This window comes from Sinohyriopsis cumingii, chromosome 14, assembly GCF_028554795.1.
Source record: "Sinohyriopsis cumingii isolate HCF-2022 chromosome 14, ASM2855479v2, whole genome shotgun sequence".
NCBI classification, from domain to species: Eukaryota; Metazoa; Mollusca; class Bivalvia; order Unionida; family Unionidae; genus Sinohyriopsis; species Sinohyriopsis cumingii.
The window spans coordinates 49,447,512-49,465,768 of record NC_142974.1 but is presented as its reverse complement, the minus strand read 5'-3'; the positions used below and the strand labels follow the sequence as shown (position 1 = coordinate 49,465,768).

Genomic DNA, 18,257 nt, shown 5'->3' with positions numbered 1-18,257 from the left:
TGTATAATCTCATTGCCATTCTGTACAGAGTATGAAAAAAATTACCATTTTGTCCAGTCGCTTTTTGGTTTGCACCAAGTTGTCAGTTCACCGTTATTTCCAGTTTTGTTCTGTTGAGGGTTGTTGTTGTTCTTGTTCTTGTTCTAGGGTTTAACGCCATTTTTCAGCACAAGATAGGCTATACATGGCGGCCAGTATTAATGGTGGAGGAAGAACCCTGGAAAACACAGGGAAGAACCACCGACCAACGAGAAGCTACTGGCAGGCTTTCCCACGTACCCACGCTAGCCGAGCCTTGGACTCGAACCCACGCAGACAGTTCTGTTGAGGGAGAAAGGCATATGAATAGGTTTGCATTTTTAATTCTTGCACCTTGGGATCAAAATAAAAGGTCCCAATATGAGAGAGAGAGAGAGAGAGAGAGAGAAGCAGGTGGGGGAAGACCGACCGAAACAAATGTGGCGTTGACCGTGACAGTCCCCCACCCCCCACCCCCGTCAAGACCCCATCTTGTAATCCAGGCCTAAAAATAGCGAAAGAATATGTACCGATCAATCTCAAGTTATGCAAAGACTCCATAATAAGCTCAATGGAAAATTTCAGGCACCGGTCGTTGTTCATTTAGACCTCAGTGGAAAATTAATGGCACTGATTACTGTCCATTTTGATGTCAATGGAAAATTAATGACACTGGCTGCCGTTCATTGTGACCTCAATTGAAAATTACTGTTACGTTACAATGCGTGATTTTATCCCACTCTGCTACATTTTGAACTCAATAGAAAATTACTGGCACTGGTTACCGTCCATTTTGACCTCAATGGAAAATTACTGGGCACTTGTGTCATGCGTACGTTGCACGATTTTTAAACAAGCGGTCTATCAGTATCGATGCATTTGAAATGCACTAGTGGGACTGTATACATGACATCCGCTTAACAGACAGTCTGCGTTTTACATATCGTCTGCTGCACGTGTTACATAGCTCTGTTAACGTGGCAATAATAATCTTATCTATGAGCCTGGCAAGCTGACAAGACTTTAACTAAATTCAATTTCTGTGTTGTTTTTAATGGCTTTTATAAGTGATTTAAAACAAACTACGTGTGAACAGGTGTCACAGAATTAAACTCTTTTATTTATTGAATACATGGACTCCGGGTTTTGTTTTTTGTGTACAACGATACCCGAGGGTGATTTATGATACTGTGTCGTATTTCGAAATAGTGAGTTCGGTTCATCCAATGCAGCACGTGCGGAGTGCTTTCGATGGAACGAACCGAATGCCTACATTGCACAGACTGTCTGTGTATAAATACCGAATGTATGTACATTTCTTTACAATACGAAATAGTCTTTTCAGCCGGTGTAGTGTTAAATTTTGAACCTCGTTGAATTCTGACCCGCCGGGTCATTTTTCAACGACCGTGATCAAAATTTCACGTTAAAATCTGACCCTATTTTAAATGTCCTGTTAAATAACGACCCAGATGTAGTATCACATTTTGACCCTCGTTGAATTCTGACCCGGTCGGTAATTTTTCTACGTGATCAATATATATACATAAAGATAGGGAACCAACTTTTATATGAAGTTGGTTCCCTATCTTTAAATCTGGGTAGCCTCTATCTATTTATCCTGATTCCTATTTATGTTGTTTATTATTATGATGCTTTTATTTTTAGGTATTAATATGTGTTTTCTCTATTTGTGATTAATTGGTCAGATTACGTTTAGTCCCAGATAGTTATCCTTGTCGATTACTCGAACCTTCTAAGAGGGATCAAGGACATCTGATCTGGTTGGTCCCTATTGCGTTTTCCTTATTTTGTTTTGTATTGTTATGTCAATGGATAAGAATAGTCATTAATTTTATTTTTTTATAGTATTTTTATAGTATTTTTGTATGATAAAATTGTTTTTTTTTTCATTTAAAAAATAAATAAATAGGTTTTGATATATAGTTTAATTGTGCCCTATGGGAAGTTAAATGATCAGAATTATTTTAGTCCCAGATAGATATCTTTGTCGATTACTCGAACCTTCTAAGAGGGTTCAAGGATGTCTAATCTGGTTGGTCCCTATTGAGTTTTCCTTATTTTACTAGTTATTGATATATCGATGATTGGCTATTATATTTTTTTATCTAAACCTGTTTTACGTAAGTAGGTTATTATATTTGTATAGGTACTGTTCTGGTTAGGGTTGGATTTGTTTAGGATTTCTGGGAAGGTAACTGGGGATCCTATTTTGTTTTTATCTGTTTTGAACATTTTCTTTCTTTTTTAAATTTAAGGCATACATTGAATATGTGCTGTAGGTCCTCCGGGACCCGGCGGTAATAGCAATTATGATTGTGTGGGAAGGGTCCTATGTGCTTGTCATAACTGGTAGCCAGTTTGGTTTGACCTGTATATATTCTATTAATTATCTTTTGATCTTTACTTTGGAGTACGGGTGGTTTCCTGTTTCTTTTGACTTCATTAATGATGTTGTAAAGTTTCCTACCTTGGGTACTGTCAATCCATTTTTTGCTGCCATTTTCTTTGTCATTAATGATGTTGTTAGGCTGTATATTTCGCTAACACTGTAGTCTAACTGGACGTGGCTAGGTTCGTTAAGTTTTTGTTTAGCTAATGAATCTGCTAGGTCATTGCCTGGTATATTTATATGGAATGGAATCCATAGGAATTCTATGTGCTGTTTATTGTTGTTTAAGCTTTTTAGCTTTAAGTTGGTTTGTTTCAGAAAATTTTCTCCGTATTTGGTATTGTTGTTAAGTAATGAGGAGATGACGTTTATAATTACTGTCATCCGAGTGTTGTTAGTCTCGACCCATTTAAGTGCTTCTTTTATGGCCCAGAATTCTGCCGTATATATTGAGCAGTGGTCGGGTAGTCTATGTCCTACTTTGATGTTTAATTCAGGGATGACAAATGCGGCTGCCGTTTTGTCTGGTCCTTTAGTTTTTGATCCATCAGTGTATATCTTAAGGAAATTTGAGTAGTTGGTGTTAATTTCTTCTGTTGCGATGGTGTGTAATTGATGTTCTTGATCCTTTTTATTGCCATATTTGGTGAGGGAGATATTGATTTTTGGCTCTTCGTTGGTCCAAGGTTCGGTTCCGAAGTGCTTGTTTGTTTTATGTTTGAGGTTTCCAATGTAGAGTTGTTCTATAAGTTCGTTCACTAATTTCCCTGTAGGGGTTAGGTGTTGCAGTTTATTGCTAAATGGTTTGTCACATTGTTCTATCGCTATTCTGGTGGGGTGGGAATTTGAGTGGGATGTTAATCTGGCTGCGTATCTTAGAATCAGTTCTTGTCGTCGGAGACAGAGCGGGAGTTCTCTGGTTAGTACTAGGAGTTCTGCTAGAGATGTTGATGGTAGAGCGCCAGTGATTGTAATGAGGGCTTTTCTTTGTATATTGTCTAGTTTTTTAAGATGCTGTTTAGGTACTGAGTTGTATATTTGGCATCCGTAGTCTAGTTTGGATCTAATCAGTGCCCTGTATAGGGTCAGCAATGTTTCTTGATTGGATCCCCAGTCGGTTCCTTTACGGTTTTTGCGGAGGTTGAGGTCCCTATTACATCTTTTAATTAATTATTTGATGTGATGTTCCCAGCTTAATACATTCCCAGGAATCGTGCTTAATTTTTTGTACTTAATTTCATGATTTTGTATTGTCAGTGTAGGGAGATGCTTGTTTATTTTACGTTTTGAGGTAAATATTACGGCTATAGTTTTATCGTGTGCTAGTTTGAAACCCCGTTTGTCAGCCCACTTTCCTATGTTGTTTAAGCTATCTTGTAAGTCTTTAATTATTTTGTGGTTGGAGGGGTTTCTTCCTCTCCATATTCCACTATCGTTCGCAAATTGCGATATTTCAGTTAGGTTAGATGCCAATTTCTTATCTAGGTCATTGATCATGAGGTTGAACAGAGTGGGACTGAGTACACTCCCTTGTGGAGTTCCGTTTTCTAAGGGTTGTAAATCAGAGTGAGTGTCACCGACTCTGATTATTATCTTGCGGTTCGTTAGAAAGTATTCGATGAAGTTGTACATTCGGCCTGTTATGGCGTAGTGAATTAATTTGGCTAATAAGCATTTAGTCCACACTAGGTCGAATGCCTTTTCAAAGTTTATGCATACCGATATGAGGTTCCTGTCTGATTTCCTTTTGGAATGTTGAATAATTAATTATTAGTAGAAGAAAGTGAGTGTTTCTTTCAGGTCCGAGCGTTCTTTTTTTCTTGTTTTTTTCTTCTTCGGTAATCATATAGGTAATGTAAGATTTGGGTCTTAGGGGATGTTTTCCTTCACGTCCGTGCTTCAAGTATATATACGGAAACACTCGTCAGTCTGGCTACCCATTGTAGACAAGACATCAGTGAAGAATGAGTAGCAGAATAAGCAAACTGTTGGAACTCCAGATGCACCTGTAATATGCCAGGCGCCTCCTGAATGAGCTGGCAGCGGAGGCCATTGTAGAAGAAGGAAGAATGAAAGAGGAGGAGAAGCAGAGAAGAAAGAAAGAAGAGGAGGAAAAGAAGAGAGGGATCAGGTCTTACCCTATGATGAGACCTAAGTGTGAGGTGAAACCTGAGGCGAGGACGCCTCCACAAACAACAGTAACAGTACCACAACGTCAACCACAGCCACAGACTCTTCCACCAGTAGTACAATTACCTGTGATTCTCCCAACTGAAAGCTGGGAAGAAGAAATAAGGAGGCCACAACATCCTAGACTGCGACATAGAAGAAGAGAGAGGGAAGTTTATATTATCCCAGAGACAGAAGATTGGGGTGCTGAGGCCAATCATCAAGCCTCTGCACTCCCATCTACTACAGTCAACTGGGATAATTACTGGATCAGAAGATGTATTTGTGAGCAAGACCTGGAAGGTGCCTTCACTAACAGGTGTATGTGGAGTTCCAAAAACAGCCCTTTTCAGGGCTAACTAAAAACTCTAGAAAAGAAACACTATTCAATTTACCAATGTGAGAATGTGGAGTAGTGTTTATATAAACACTCCCTCCTTTCCAGGTGTAATTGTGTGTGTGTGTGTGTGTGTGTGTGTGTGTGTGTTAATGTGTTTGTAAGCGCTCAAGTACGTTTGTGTGAATGATAGATTATTTGGTTTTGTATGCGCTGAAGTACGTTTGTGTAGATAGTAGAGAGCATGGTTTTTTAGACCTTCACGTGTATGGATAGTATATTATGGTTAAGTTTCTGCTTTTCCGTGTGTGGATAGTAGATTGTGGTTATGTATGTATGTGGATGATAGATTTTGGGGTTTGATTTGGCATCTCTGCGTGTGTGGGTAGTAAATGGTGGGCTTGTTTCTGCTTCTTGACGTGTGTGAATGGTAAATTTTGGGTTTGATTTGGCTTCTTCTCATGTGTGAATAGTATATTGTGGTTATGTTTTGGCTTCTCAGCGTGTGTGGATAGTGTGTTATGGTTATGTTTCTGCTTCTCCGTGTGTGGATAGTAGATTGTGGTTATGCTGTTAGCTTCTCCCGTGTGTGGATGGTAGATTTTGGGGTTTGATTTGGCATCTCTGCGTGTGTGGATAGTAAATGGTGGGTTTGTTTCTGCTTCTTGACGTCTGTGAATGGTAAATTTTGGGTTTGATTTGCCTTCTTCTCGTGTGTGGATAGTAGATTGTGGTTATGTTTTGGCTTTTCGGCGTGTGTGGATAATAGATTGTGGTTATGGTTTGGCTTCTCAGCGTGTGTGGATAGTATATTATTGTTATATTTCTGCTTCTTCGTGTGTGGATAGTAGATTATTGGGGTTTGTAAGCGCTCACGTAGGTTTGTGTGGATAGTAGAGTGTGTGGTTGTTTAACTTTCCTTTTGTGTTAATAGTATAATTGGGTTTTGTTTTTGCTTCCCGGTGTGTGTGAATAGCATAGTTAGGGTTTAAGTTGTCTTCTCCCCGTGTGTGGATAGTAGAGTTTGGGTCTGATTTGACTTCTCTGCGTATGTGGATAGTAGATTTTGTGTTTAATTTGGCATCTCTGTGTGTGTGGATAGTAAATGGTGCGTTTGTTTCTGCTTCTTGACGTGTGTGAATGGTACATTTTGGGTTTGATTTGGCTTCTCAGCGTGTGTGGACAGAATATTTTGGTTATGTTTCTGCTTCTCAGCGTGTGTGGATAGTAGATTGTGGTTATGTTGTTAGCTTCTTCCGTGTGTGGATGGTAAATTTCGGGGTTTGATTTGGCATCTCTGCGTGTGTGGATAGTAAATGGTGGGTTTGTTTCTGCTTCTTGGCGTGTGTGGATTGTGGATTTTGGGGTTTGATTTGGCATCTCTGCGTGTGTGGATAGTATATAATGTGGTTAGGTTTTTGTCTCATTACCTTTGTGTGAATAGTAGATAATATGAGAAGACAAAAGTAGGGGATGTTTTCCTTCACGTCCGTGCTTTAGATATAAATGTAAAAAAGGCCCGTCATTCGCGCCATTCTACGGAATAAGCGAAAAAAAGATGGTAGCAGTATCTGACTTGTTTAACCAGTTGAAGGAGAGTTGGCATTGGATGATAGATCCGGAGTATGTAGTGGAAAGACTTGAAAGAGAATGGAAGTTCCCAGGCCGCTTGGACTTTGCAAACAATCTGAAAATAGCCAGGGAGAACATTGAAGGGATGATAAAAGAAGAGGTAAAGAAGTTGAGAGGTTTCATCTCGCCTGAATATGTAAGAGTCGGAACATTGAAGCAGTCCCTTGAAATTGTTATCAAGGTCAGGTTTTTTTTGTTTGTTGGACGATATCTTCAATTTGACAGAGTGGGCTTTTGTCAAAAGGGGACGGGACCAAGTCCATAAAGCAGAATAAATTATGAAAAGTTTCTTGGAAGAAGAAGTCAAGAACGTTAAATACACATGGGCAAAAGAGAGGAAAGAACAAGAGAACAGAAAGAAAAAAGAAGCATTTGAGAGAATGAACAAAAACTGGATGAATGTCCAGGAGAAATGTAGAGCGATAGGTCATCCAGACTGGGTTACTGAGTCGGAACACAAAAAGAAAGGAATATTGGGAAAATTTAGGAGATGGATAAAGAAATGGAGAAAGTAGAAGAAGAAAAAGCAGAAGAACCAAATAACTTTCATGCCTAACCCTCCAAAAAAATAATTATTTTTTAAATGTGGTATCAGTGTTTATAATCCACGATATATTGCCATGTTTATTTCCCCTTGACGCTAGGCAGACCCATGATATATTCCTTTGTTTATTTTCCCGTGACGCTATACAGGCCCAGGTTGTACTTCAAAGTACTTGTCGCTATATCGTCCCACGGGACCTTGTAATGGTAATTCCCATTGTCGCTATAACTCTTGTCGCCATATCGTCCCAGGGTGGTTTGTAATGCTAATTCCCATTGTCGCCCTATCTTCCCAATATACTACTCTGATGTCTTTCTTTAAATGTTGTTCTACATCTGAAAGTGCTCTACAGGCGTAGGCAATAATCTTTCCATTGTTAGTGAATAATGTGCCTAGACCGACAGGAATTGCATGTACAAGTAATTGCGTTTCCTTATGAGGATCGAATTACGCTATTATTGCGTTATTTTATTAAATTCTGTTTTGAGTTTTTCAAACGCTTTATCGTTTTTCACTCCATTCCATGGTTGATTTTGTTTGGTTAAGGCTCGAAGAGGGTTATTGATTGTTTGATGGAACGCAGCAGGTGAAGTACAAACAAAATTACATTATATCCATTTCAAATATGGAAGATAACTATATTCATAATTTCATTACTGCATGTACTGCATTACATTGCTTTTGTTGATTTTATACATACTAAGCATTTCCTTATTGACGATTCATAAACCCATGTATGCATAACTTAAAACAATATCCGTTAAAAAATGACCCGGAAATCTGATCAAGTGTTAAATTCCGGCAGTCTGCTTCAACAACACATACGCCATCAACAACACACACTGGACAATTAGACTCTGGCAGAGTCACTATTTTAAACAGAACATTATGGGGATAAGGAGAAGAAAACTACCTCTGGACTTAAAGTCTTTGAAGGGGCTAGTACTCTCCAAAGTTCTAAGTATGGAGGAATATAAATCAGGCCCACTGCCAGCCCAGGCAGAGCGAAGAGAGTATATGCCCGAAACTTATATGGGATAACCAAAACTCAATAATATGATGAACAAAACAAAGAGCAACCATGCAAAATTCTGCTATTTATATTTATTATTTTTGGAGACAACAACATTTATAACCCATAACACATAACACTTGTTGGAAAACAGGGTGTCACTTCCAAGTCTTAACCAACCAGATGTGTTGGGATGAGGCTAAGAGGTGTCAACAAAGCTTCAAGGACTTGCGATTCATTCTTGTGCATACATTGAAAATGCCACCTGAACAGGCTGCCGGTAGCAAGGGAGCCAAGAAATGATGCAGCTGCCTACTCCAGGCAAACAGAAATGAATAGGATCACATCGAACGGACATGAACACGGACAACGATTTATGATTACGGGACTACAATCCACAGATGGATATCATTTACTAAATAACCCACTAAAACAAAACGGACATCTAAAAATAATGACGACTTGGAAATGGATTTTGACTCTGAAATGAACATGGATATTATTAACAAAAAAAACCACTTAAACAAAATGGACTGCCAAAAATAGCGACGAATTGGAAATGGGCTTGGATTCTAAAGTGAACATTGACTTTACCTACGCATGGATATTATTTATTTAAAAAAAAAACATTTAAACAAAATGGACTGCCAAAAACAACGACTTGAAAATGGATTTGGATTCTGAAGTGAACATGGACTTTACATACGCATGGATATTATTAACCAAAATACCACTTAAACAAAATGGACTGCCAAAAATACCGACGACTGGGAAATGGACTTGGATTCTGAAATGAACATGGAATTTACCTATGCATGGATACTATTAACAAAAAAAAAAATCCCACTTAAAATGTACTGATACAACCAATGACGACTTGGAAATGGGACTTTACTCACACATGGATATTATTAATAATAAAAACCTAATAACAAAATAATAAACACGGACTACATATGTTCAATGTTTTTTTATAACGAAAAACAATTATTATGGAATGAAAATGAACATCGAATGAGGACACGTACTGACTATATGAAATAAAGCTAAATCAATACTAAACAAAACGATTTGGATAGTACCTCCTAGAGGTATAGCCAGTAACGAAGACTCTGTAACGGAACTATACACAGCATCACAAATAAACTATTAACAACACACAAGCAGAGGGGAACGATAAACCGTGCAGAAAAATAAAATCGACACAAGGGAAGAAAAGACTATCATGTATAATGGCTAACAACGGCTTCTACAACCTACGCCGCCAGCGAGACCTGAACGAGACTAACCGAAAGGAGAATGAGTACAAACCGGGACAACAGATGAATTATACCAATAAATAATACCTGATTACTTACTAAATGACCATATTTTATAAATCTTAATATGACTTGAGAATAGCGCTAAGGTACAAAAAAGCTAATTAACACAGATTGGAAAACAGTATACCAAGGTATACAAACAACTAATTAAACAACAACAAAAAAACACTCATATACACAGAAACAAAAATACTCACACCTCAATAACTTAATAAAAAATACACTGTTTCGGCAATAATAATCATCTTTCAAATTATACACAAAAGGATTACACAGGTAATAAAACCAACATGAATTTGACCTAAATAGTGCTGTCCAACATATAAACTGGGAGCAATAACAATACACTCACAACCAAGCACCACATATGGACAAAAGTGACTCTGGCAAAGTCACCACACGAAGATATAATACCCACATCAAAAGGGAGGGAAACCAACCCTGAGACTTGAATGGTTTCATGGGGGTGGTTAGTATCAACCTAAGTTCCAGGCTCGGATGATCTTAACCCAGACCCATTGCCAGTCCAGGCATAGGGAAGGACTTCGTCACCCAGCCTATACCGGGATAAAGAAACTTAGAAATTAGACGAAAAAAAACTGAAATAAACCCTTACAAAATTCTTCAACTAACCAAAAACAAAAACACAAACAATACAATTGGGTGGACAGGGAAACATACACCTACACACTTCGTTTTGGCTAAATAAGGGTGCCACATTTGTGCCCTTACCAGCTGTATGTGCTGGGACGGGAACCAGAAGTGCCAACAGTCGCTTCAAGGACTTGCACATATTCAGCTTTAGAGGTATGTAAGTTTATTAATTTCTAGTCTATAAGTTATAACTACTGTATTACTACGTTCATTTTTGTATGTTTGCTATGCAGCTTTGGTTTACGCACTATAATACACATAGTTCTATTCTCGTTTTCAACATAGCAAGGGATTTATATTAGTAATGTAAAGCTACATTTTTTTTTAGAACTGTTTAATATAGTAGGATTCTTATCGAGCAGGAATAGGTTTATTTTTGAACCTGTCATTTTGTAATTAATGTGCTGATAATTTAATCTATATAACTTACCGTGTATACTGTCATTACGTTATTATGCCCGTGTCCTGTATGGTACACGGTATTGGATATATTTTCAGCTGTCTGTGACCAGAGTCTCTGTGTCTGGAGTGACCAGAGTGTCTCTGTTTGTGTCTGTCTGGAGTGACCAGTGTATGTGTCTGAAGTGACCAGAATGTCTAATGCCCAGAATGTCCAGAGGGTCTAATGTCCGGAGGGTCCAATGTTCGGAGTGTTCCGAGTGTCTCGAAGTGTTACTAGTCTGTAGCAGCTGTGAAGCTGAATTGAAGCAGCCGTGGAGCTTAAACAGTGTACTGATGACGGAGTGTATCTCCGTACATGTAATTTGTTAGCCGTGGGCTAATTTTTGGGGTTCGTAAAACCCAGAGTATCTTTCAGGACTGTAAAGATAAGTTGTGTATCTGTCCCATTTTTTTATCACCACAATTTCGTTACCCGAGTGAAAGCATTTTACTACATGAATAAAATTTTAAATCGTTTACTACCAGAGTAAACTATATCCATCGTTTCATTACCAAATCGTTGGGAACCATTCACCCCTTGTCTTTATGTTTGCTAAATTAATTTATTTGTATTTTTTATTTGTATTTTTCATCATTAAGTCTGTGCGTTCTTATGTTAATTAAATCCAATATTTAGATTATATATGCATGCATATTTTCATAATTAGTTGCTTATTCAAGTCATCCATTATTAAACATTGTATTTATATCATCGTCAAAAGTGTTCTGTTGTGAATCTGAAACTCCGACCCAGTTTTATTGTTACAGATGGAATACGCCTCATTCAGCGGATTTAACTGACCGAGAGTTTGGTGTGGTGTCTTCATTTGGAATAACTGTCAAGGATGTTAACATGTATAAACACGGGCTTAGTGTTTATGGCAAAGAATATTCCTGGCTTAAGGAAAAAAGACAAGATATCATAACCAATTCACTAAATGAGTCTGCTCATTTTTCTTGTGTTATTTGTTTTATACAGTCACAAGTTCAGAAATTGGGATGGATTTACAAGTGCGAATTTGGCACTTATATAAGCCATTCACCAAAGTTAAGTCACAGGACCTGTTTGGTATGTTACTGACTCATCTTTGTGTGAATAAATAGCAATTCCATTATCTTCGATTGTTAATGTTAACAACTTTGTTGAAATAGATGGAGAAAACTTTGCATGCCCAATGCAAAACATGATCATGATTGAGAAATTTTCTTGTTTGATGAATGAAGATATAACATATTTCTCGCTTTTCTCTGTGTGTGCATCTGTGTATATCTATATTGTCACAACAGCTGTTTGTGCCATATATGTACTATATTTAATTGCATCAAAAACCTTAATCTATGTCATAACAAGCAAATTTTAATCATATGACATGTGAATTTTTTGTGCTTGAGTTACACTTTAACATTCTAATTAGTACCCTATCTCCATTGTATATTGTCATTAAGACATGCATGTATAATGCATACAAATTAGTAATACAGGTATATATAATTTTATATAATATATATTATATATATATATATGACTCAATAGGATTTCAAAACTAGGAGTCCTGGACTCTGAACTTGGTAAAAAGTTGCAGTCCCCTCCCAGAAGTAGCGAAATGTCCATTAAAATGTCATGAATAAACAGACTCAAGACTCTGTCAGTTTTATTTATTTGTAACTATGTATTAAAATTGATATAATGTACAAATATTATATTCTTTAACTACAACATAATTCACTTTTGTCTATGTTGCATTTAAAAAAATTTTCTAATGCTTGGCTTTGGATCATATTCCTCCACACTAGGTCGCTCTTCTTTGACTTGCATCAATTGTATTATGGTCTCATGTTTTATTCTGGACCTTCCCTTTGTCTTTATTGTGTTCTACCCACTGAAGTCTCTCTTGCATGCCATGGATGTAACCAGTGACACCAACACAATTTAGGCTATTTCTGCAAAGTCTGGAAATCTCTGTACTCTTGAAGTAGAGTTGTACAGGCTTCTGTCAGTGTGCAGTTCAATGATTTTATAACTAAGTAGCACGTTGGTGGTCTCTAGATGTCTGTTTAATGCCTAGAAATTGTGAAACTTTGCAGATTAGAAGAACCAGTAGTTGCCATTGAGTTTAATTTTCCACATTCTTTACACCACTGGTATATAGCTCTGGTTTGTCCATCAGAATGAATTTTTTCAATCCAAGGAAACTTTTTATTCCAAACACTAAGTCAAGCATCACACACTTTCTTACACTTGGCTACTGTCCCATCCAACAATCAGTCCAAGCAACTTTAGCAGTTCTGAATCTCATTCAAATCTTATTCAGTTTTCCGTTTAACCTATAATACTTATCCAAATTTGCAAATGGCATTTTGTCCAAGTTTTGAAGTGTCTTGATTTTTATGTTGCATGCAATATTTATATGGCTATAATTAGATATGAACACAATAACAGAGATCATGTTGGGCTTTGCCAATATCAAAAATTGCAATTTATTTCCTTACTAGCAACAAAATATACCATCTGGTAATATTTTTGGCAACAACATTTTTGGCTGATAAAAACTGGATATACAGTCTAGGGTTTGGAGTGAAGAAATTCAAAAGCACCATGACAGGAAGCCGCAAACGCTGATATAAAAATGCACTGGAATCTATTGTTGCATAAGCAAATCATTGTTTCATATTGACAAACCACCCTAACGGTGCATTGTTATATCGAATCTGCTTACAATTATGTCTGGCCATGGTATTTTATGCTATAACATGAACAAAATTGCCATGCAACTGACTAGCTACAATCGATCACCTCTGAAGGCAGGAACAAGAAATAACTACAGCTGACAAGATGAAGGCAATTTTAAAAAATGTACCAGTAAAAATAGTTTTCATGCAACTTCAAAGAAAATTGATTACCTTTAAAGCACCAATATAAACTAAGCAAATAAAAATATTCTCTCAATGTTCTACAATTATTTGATGTTGCCAAAGCAATAACAAATGAGAATTTATTTGGTCCTTCAAAGAGAGCCTTAGCAACTCCTTCAATAACACATGGACTTTCATCAAAGCAAGCCAATGACCTTAGATCAAAGGAAGTCAGCAACAAACTTAAAAAAGTATTATTTCATTTTTCATAGTGATTAAAACATATTTACTGCACTGCAAAAGTTTCCTGTTTGCAACCAAAAAGTGTGTACAGAGAACTCCTGCATGGGTGATTTTCTGCAACCAGATAAAAAATTAGTATCCAAATGCGTGTAATTAAGTGTCTCCAAGATCTCTGATATATGTCTCTGGTAGAATGTATAAGCAAATTATATGTCAATGAATCACCACTACATATTTATTTATATAGTTCTCTACATAGCTTTGTGCTGCATGGATACAGTATCCCTGGATATACAGTTGAACCATGGTTTCATTGGTAAATAAAAATGGTCTGCTAAAAATTATTCAACAGTTCTTGTGTTGTATAGCAATATCAATGGTCCCAGAAAAGAAATGGAAGTTCAATAGAATTTAAATGGTGTTTTTAGTAAAAAAAGACCATTGAAACATCATTGTGAAAATTAAATTGAATTCCTATTGTAGCTAAATGCGATTTTTTGGAAAGAATGAAGTTTTGATGCGGCTCAGAGAATTGAGATATCAATAGATTTTTACATTTTAATGGTATTTCAATGGAAAATTACCATTTCCTTTTCCTAAGGGATCTTAAAAGTACACTAAGAAAATGTTTCACATGAGAATATTTGTAAATCCCTAATGTAATATTTGAAGTTGTTATGAGTACACGATAAATGGATACATTTTATATCCATCACAACCATACAGATACTGCTGCTGATGCTCCTTTTATTCAATGCATAGTTGTAATAGATTGATGTAAATTATTATCCAGATAATTAAAAAAATCATCTGCTAATTTGTCTGTCCTTTTACAGGAGTTATAGTAATTGCAATAATCTGACTTATTTAGAAAGGAAAACCGACAGTTTTCTTCCAACTGCTACTTAATGAAGATAGGATTATAGATCACTGATCCATAATTATTTTGAAATGAAAATGACACATTTCAAATCTGAAGTATTTATTGCATAGGATTAGCTATAGAACACATTTTACCTCGAAGTCCAATCTGACAAAACATTTTTTCACATACTTCACGGTTAAATGGTTTTTCACAAGTATGTGAGCTAATTTGCTTTATCCATGTTATACTCAAGCTAAACCTTTTAAAAGATTAGATAAGAATTCTTTATTTCAGACTACATAGTACATACGTCTAAATTAAAATGTAAAGTAAAAACCTTGTAAACATACATATGATACATACAAGTATACAGATACACCTACATAATTAGCTGCGCCCTGCATTATTAAGAATGAAATTAAGCCGCACCTTTAAAGAGCAATTGGATCCATCTGCTAATCATATGAGAATTTAAATGAATGTCATAGTTCCAAAGAGATTAATACTACTATATATTGTTGTCATCATTGAGAATACATACTTTCTCATTGCTTCATCAAAGCTGAATACAATATAATTTACAAACATGTTGGAGGCACTGATCCATCCGGGAAGACCTAATAGAAATGAAAACTATTATTATAACCAATAACTAATTTTCTTTTCTTACGTTCACTAAAGTTTGTCCACATAGGAGCACAATACATAGTGATGCAATAAGATTTAAATAATCTAATTTTGATATTCAATGAACAATTCTTAAATTTACATAGAAGCATGTTTGTTCGAATACACAAACATTGGTGATGTCTCATCATATCTTCATTATCCGACCAATTTGATTTCAAAATATGACCCAAACTGTTGACATACGTAAGAGCATTGCTGTTAAGATGTACAGGGGGAGGAGATGATAATTTGAAAGAAGTTGGCTGAAAGACCATGCATACTGACTTATTTGTATTATAGATTATATCATTCTCAACTGCTTTATCACATACTTCACACTTAAATGTTGTTTGTCAAGTATGTATCCTCATGTGCAGATTCAGATGTCCACTAAAGCAAAACATTTCATCACATACTTTACACTTATATGGTTTTTCACCAGTGTGTGTCCTCATGTGCAAATTCTGATTACCACTGTGTCTAAACCTTTTGTCACACATTTCACACTTAAATGGTTTTTCTCCAGTATGTATCCTCATGTGCACATTCAAAGCTCTACTATCGCTAAACCTTTTATCACACATTTCACACTTAAATGGTTTCTCTCCAGTATGTGTCCTTGTGTGCAGATTTAGAGATGCACTTTGACTAAACCTTTTATCACATACTTCACACTTGAATGGTTTTTCACCTGTATGCGTCCTCATGTGCACATCCAAAATTCCACTCTGATTAAACCTTTGATTACACACTTCACACTTATATGGTTTTTCTCCAGTATGTATCATGATGTGCATATTCAGAGTTCCGCTCCGGCTGAACATTTTATCACACACTTCACACTTAAATAGTTTTTCTCCAGTATGTATTCTACTGTGCATACTCAGACTTGCACTTTGGCTGAACATTTTATCACATACTTCACACTTATATGGTTTTTCACCAGTATGTGTCCTTATGTGCTCATACAAAATTCTGCTGAGTCTAAACCGTTTATGGCACAATTCACACTTATATGGTTTTTCTCCAGTATGTATCATCATGTGCTTATTCAGATCTCCTCTCATCCTAAACATCTTATCACATACTTCACACTTAAATGGTTTTTCACCAGTGTGTATCCTCATGTGATCATTCAAATTTCCAATGCGACTAAAACATTTACGACATACTTCACACTTAAATGGTTTTTCTCCAGTATGTGTTCTCATGTGGATTGTAAGATCTCCACTCTGTCTAAACATTTTACGACACACTTCACACTTAAATGGTTTTTCTCCAGTATGTATCCTCATGTGCCTATTCAGAGATCCACTCTCACTGAACCTTTTGTAACAAACTTCACACTTAAATGTTTTTTCTCCAGCAAGTTCCATCGTGTGATTGAGTAGTTCTGTAGCACACATCTGATCTAGAAACCAAAATAAATAATCCCAGCACCTAGCTGGCCTAACATCCGCGATGCGAACCAATGGCCGTACTTAAAACGCTCGTCGAAGCAATAACGTGTTTGGTAGGTATGGCACTATTCCGGATTGTACTTCTTCTTATTCTTATTATTATTATCATTATATTATTATCGTCGTTCTTGATTATGACGATGATGCTGATCATCGTCGTCGTCGTCGTCTTCGTCATCATCATCGTCATCGTCGTCATTATCTCTATGCTTCTGATCAAGATAAAATAGTATCATTACTAAATTACTGAGAAACCAAAATTATTGAGTTTATTGTTAATGCATGACCTGGCATCATATTTAAGAATATCGTACTTGACATTTCAGAGAAAATAACCCTAAATCATTTATTGATCTGCCATAATGAAATTGAAGGTTTTCTGAAGACCTTACACAAATAGTAATAAATTCCATCATCCAGGTATATTTTTGTGTCTTGCATTATAACAAAATGTGACCATCATCATGGTCCTTACCATAATCAATATTGGCAGCAAAAACCGGTGTAGTGGTAGTTTATTATTTCATGTTAGACTTGGGATAGAAAAAACAACACAAACGCCGAAAACTGTGTGCGACTAGTTTCACATTTATGCTTTTTCGGCACGAAATGTTTTGAAAGAAGACGGATGAAGTCTTTTATTTTAAAATAACAATTACGTCATTACGTAACGTCATAAATGATATGCATCGTCATAGCAATTATAAATATTATATATATATATATATATATATATATATATATATATATATATATATATATATATATATATATGACAGAATCTGCACCAACTGTTAACAATGGGGACACTACGCCAGCAAATGTAGATAAGATATAGATGCGGCCGCTGCAGGGGCCAACATAGAAAATCAGATTGACCACATGTGCATAGTCAAGAGTTCAGAAGATCCCTGCAAGATGTGAGGGCGAAGAGGGGAGCAGATGTGGCATCTGACCACCACTTAGTTGTCGCAAGGTTGAAACTTAAGCTGAAGAAGAACTGGATGGGCCCAAAAGAGAAGAAAACAAAATATAAAATCAGCCTATTGAAAGATGCAAATATTAAAGAAGAATACAGACTGACGCTTAAAAACAAGTACCAAGTACTACAAGAGCTTCTTGCAGATGAGGAAGACAATGCAAACAACAGATGGCAGAAAGTTAAAGAGGCAGTAAAATCAATATGCCAAGAAGTACTAGGCCCCATGAAGTACCAGCATAAAGAATGGATTTCAGTCTAAACATTGCGTATTATCCAGGTGCGTAAATAGAAAAAGCAGCAGTATAGGAGAGGTCAAGAACTGAAAAAGCAAAGGTACAAAAAGAGTACACTGACGCCCACAGAGAAGTGAAAAGAAGCATCAAGATAGACAAGATAAACTATGTTGAAGGAATGGCAACAGAGGCAGAAGAAGCGACCGGAAGTGGAAATATCAAGAAGCTGTATGACATTACTAAGAAGCTGTCCGGCAAGTACAGCAAAACAGAGAGACCCGTAAAGGACAAGCAGGGAAAGACCATAACAAGTACAGCACACCAAATTAATAGATCGGCAGAACGTTTTGAAGAACTGTTGTACAGGCCAGCCCCACTAAATCCCCCAGAAATCCACCCAGCCAACGCAG

At 36.6% G+C, this 18,257-nt stretch overlaps 1 protein-coding gene across 1 annotated transcript in view; it reads right to left on the bottom strand.

Annotated features, from left to right (window-relative positions):
* The window catches only part of LOC149783753 (uncharacterized), a 40,685-nt gene extending 24,044 nt beyond the window's left edge, over positions 1-16,641 (bottom strand). The window contains exons 1-2 of the mRNA XM_089932900.1: positions 15,529-16,641; positions 13,686-13,752 (exon numbers count right to left, since the gene is read on the bottom strand). Coding sequence (XP_089789026.1) covers positions 13,686-13,752; positions 15,529-16,578 — 1,117 coding nt within the window. The 5' untranslated portion in view covers positions 16,579-16,641. The remainder of the gene's footprint in view (positions 1-13,685; positions 13,753-15,528) is intronic.
* Between the last annotated feature and the right edge of the window lie 1,616 nt (positions 16,642-18,257).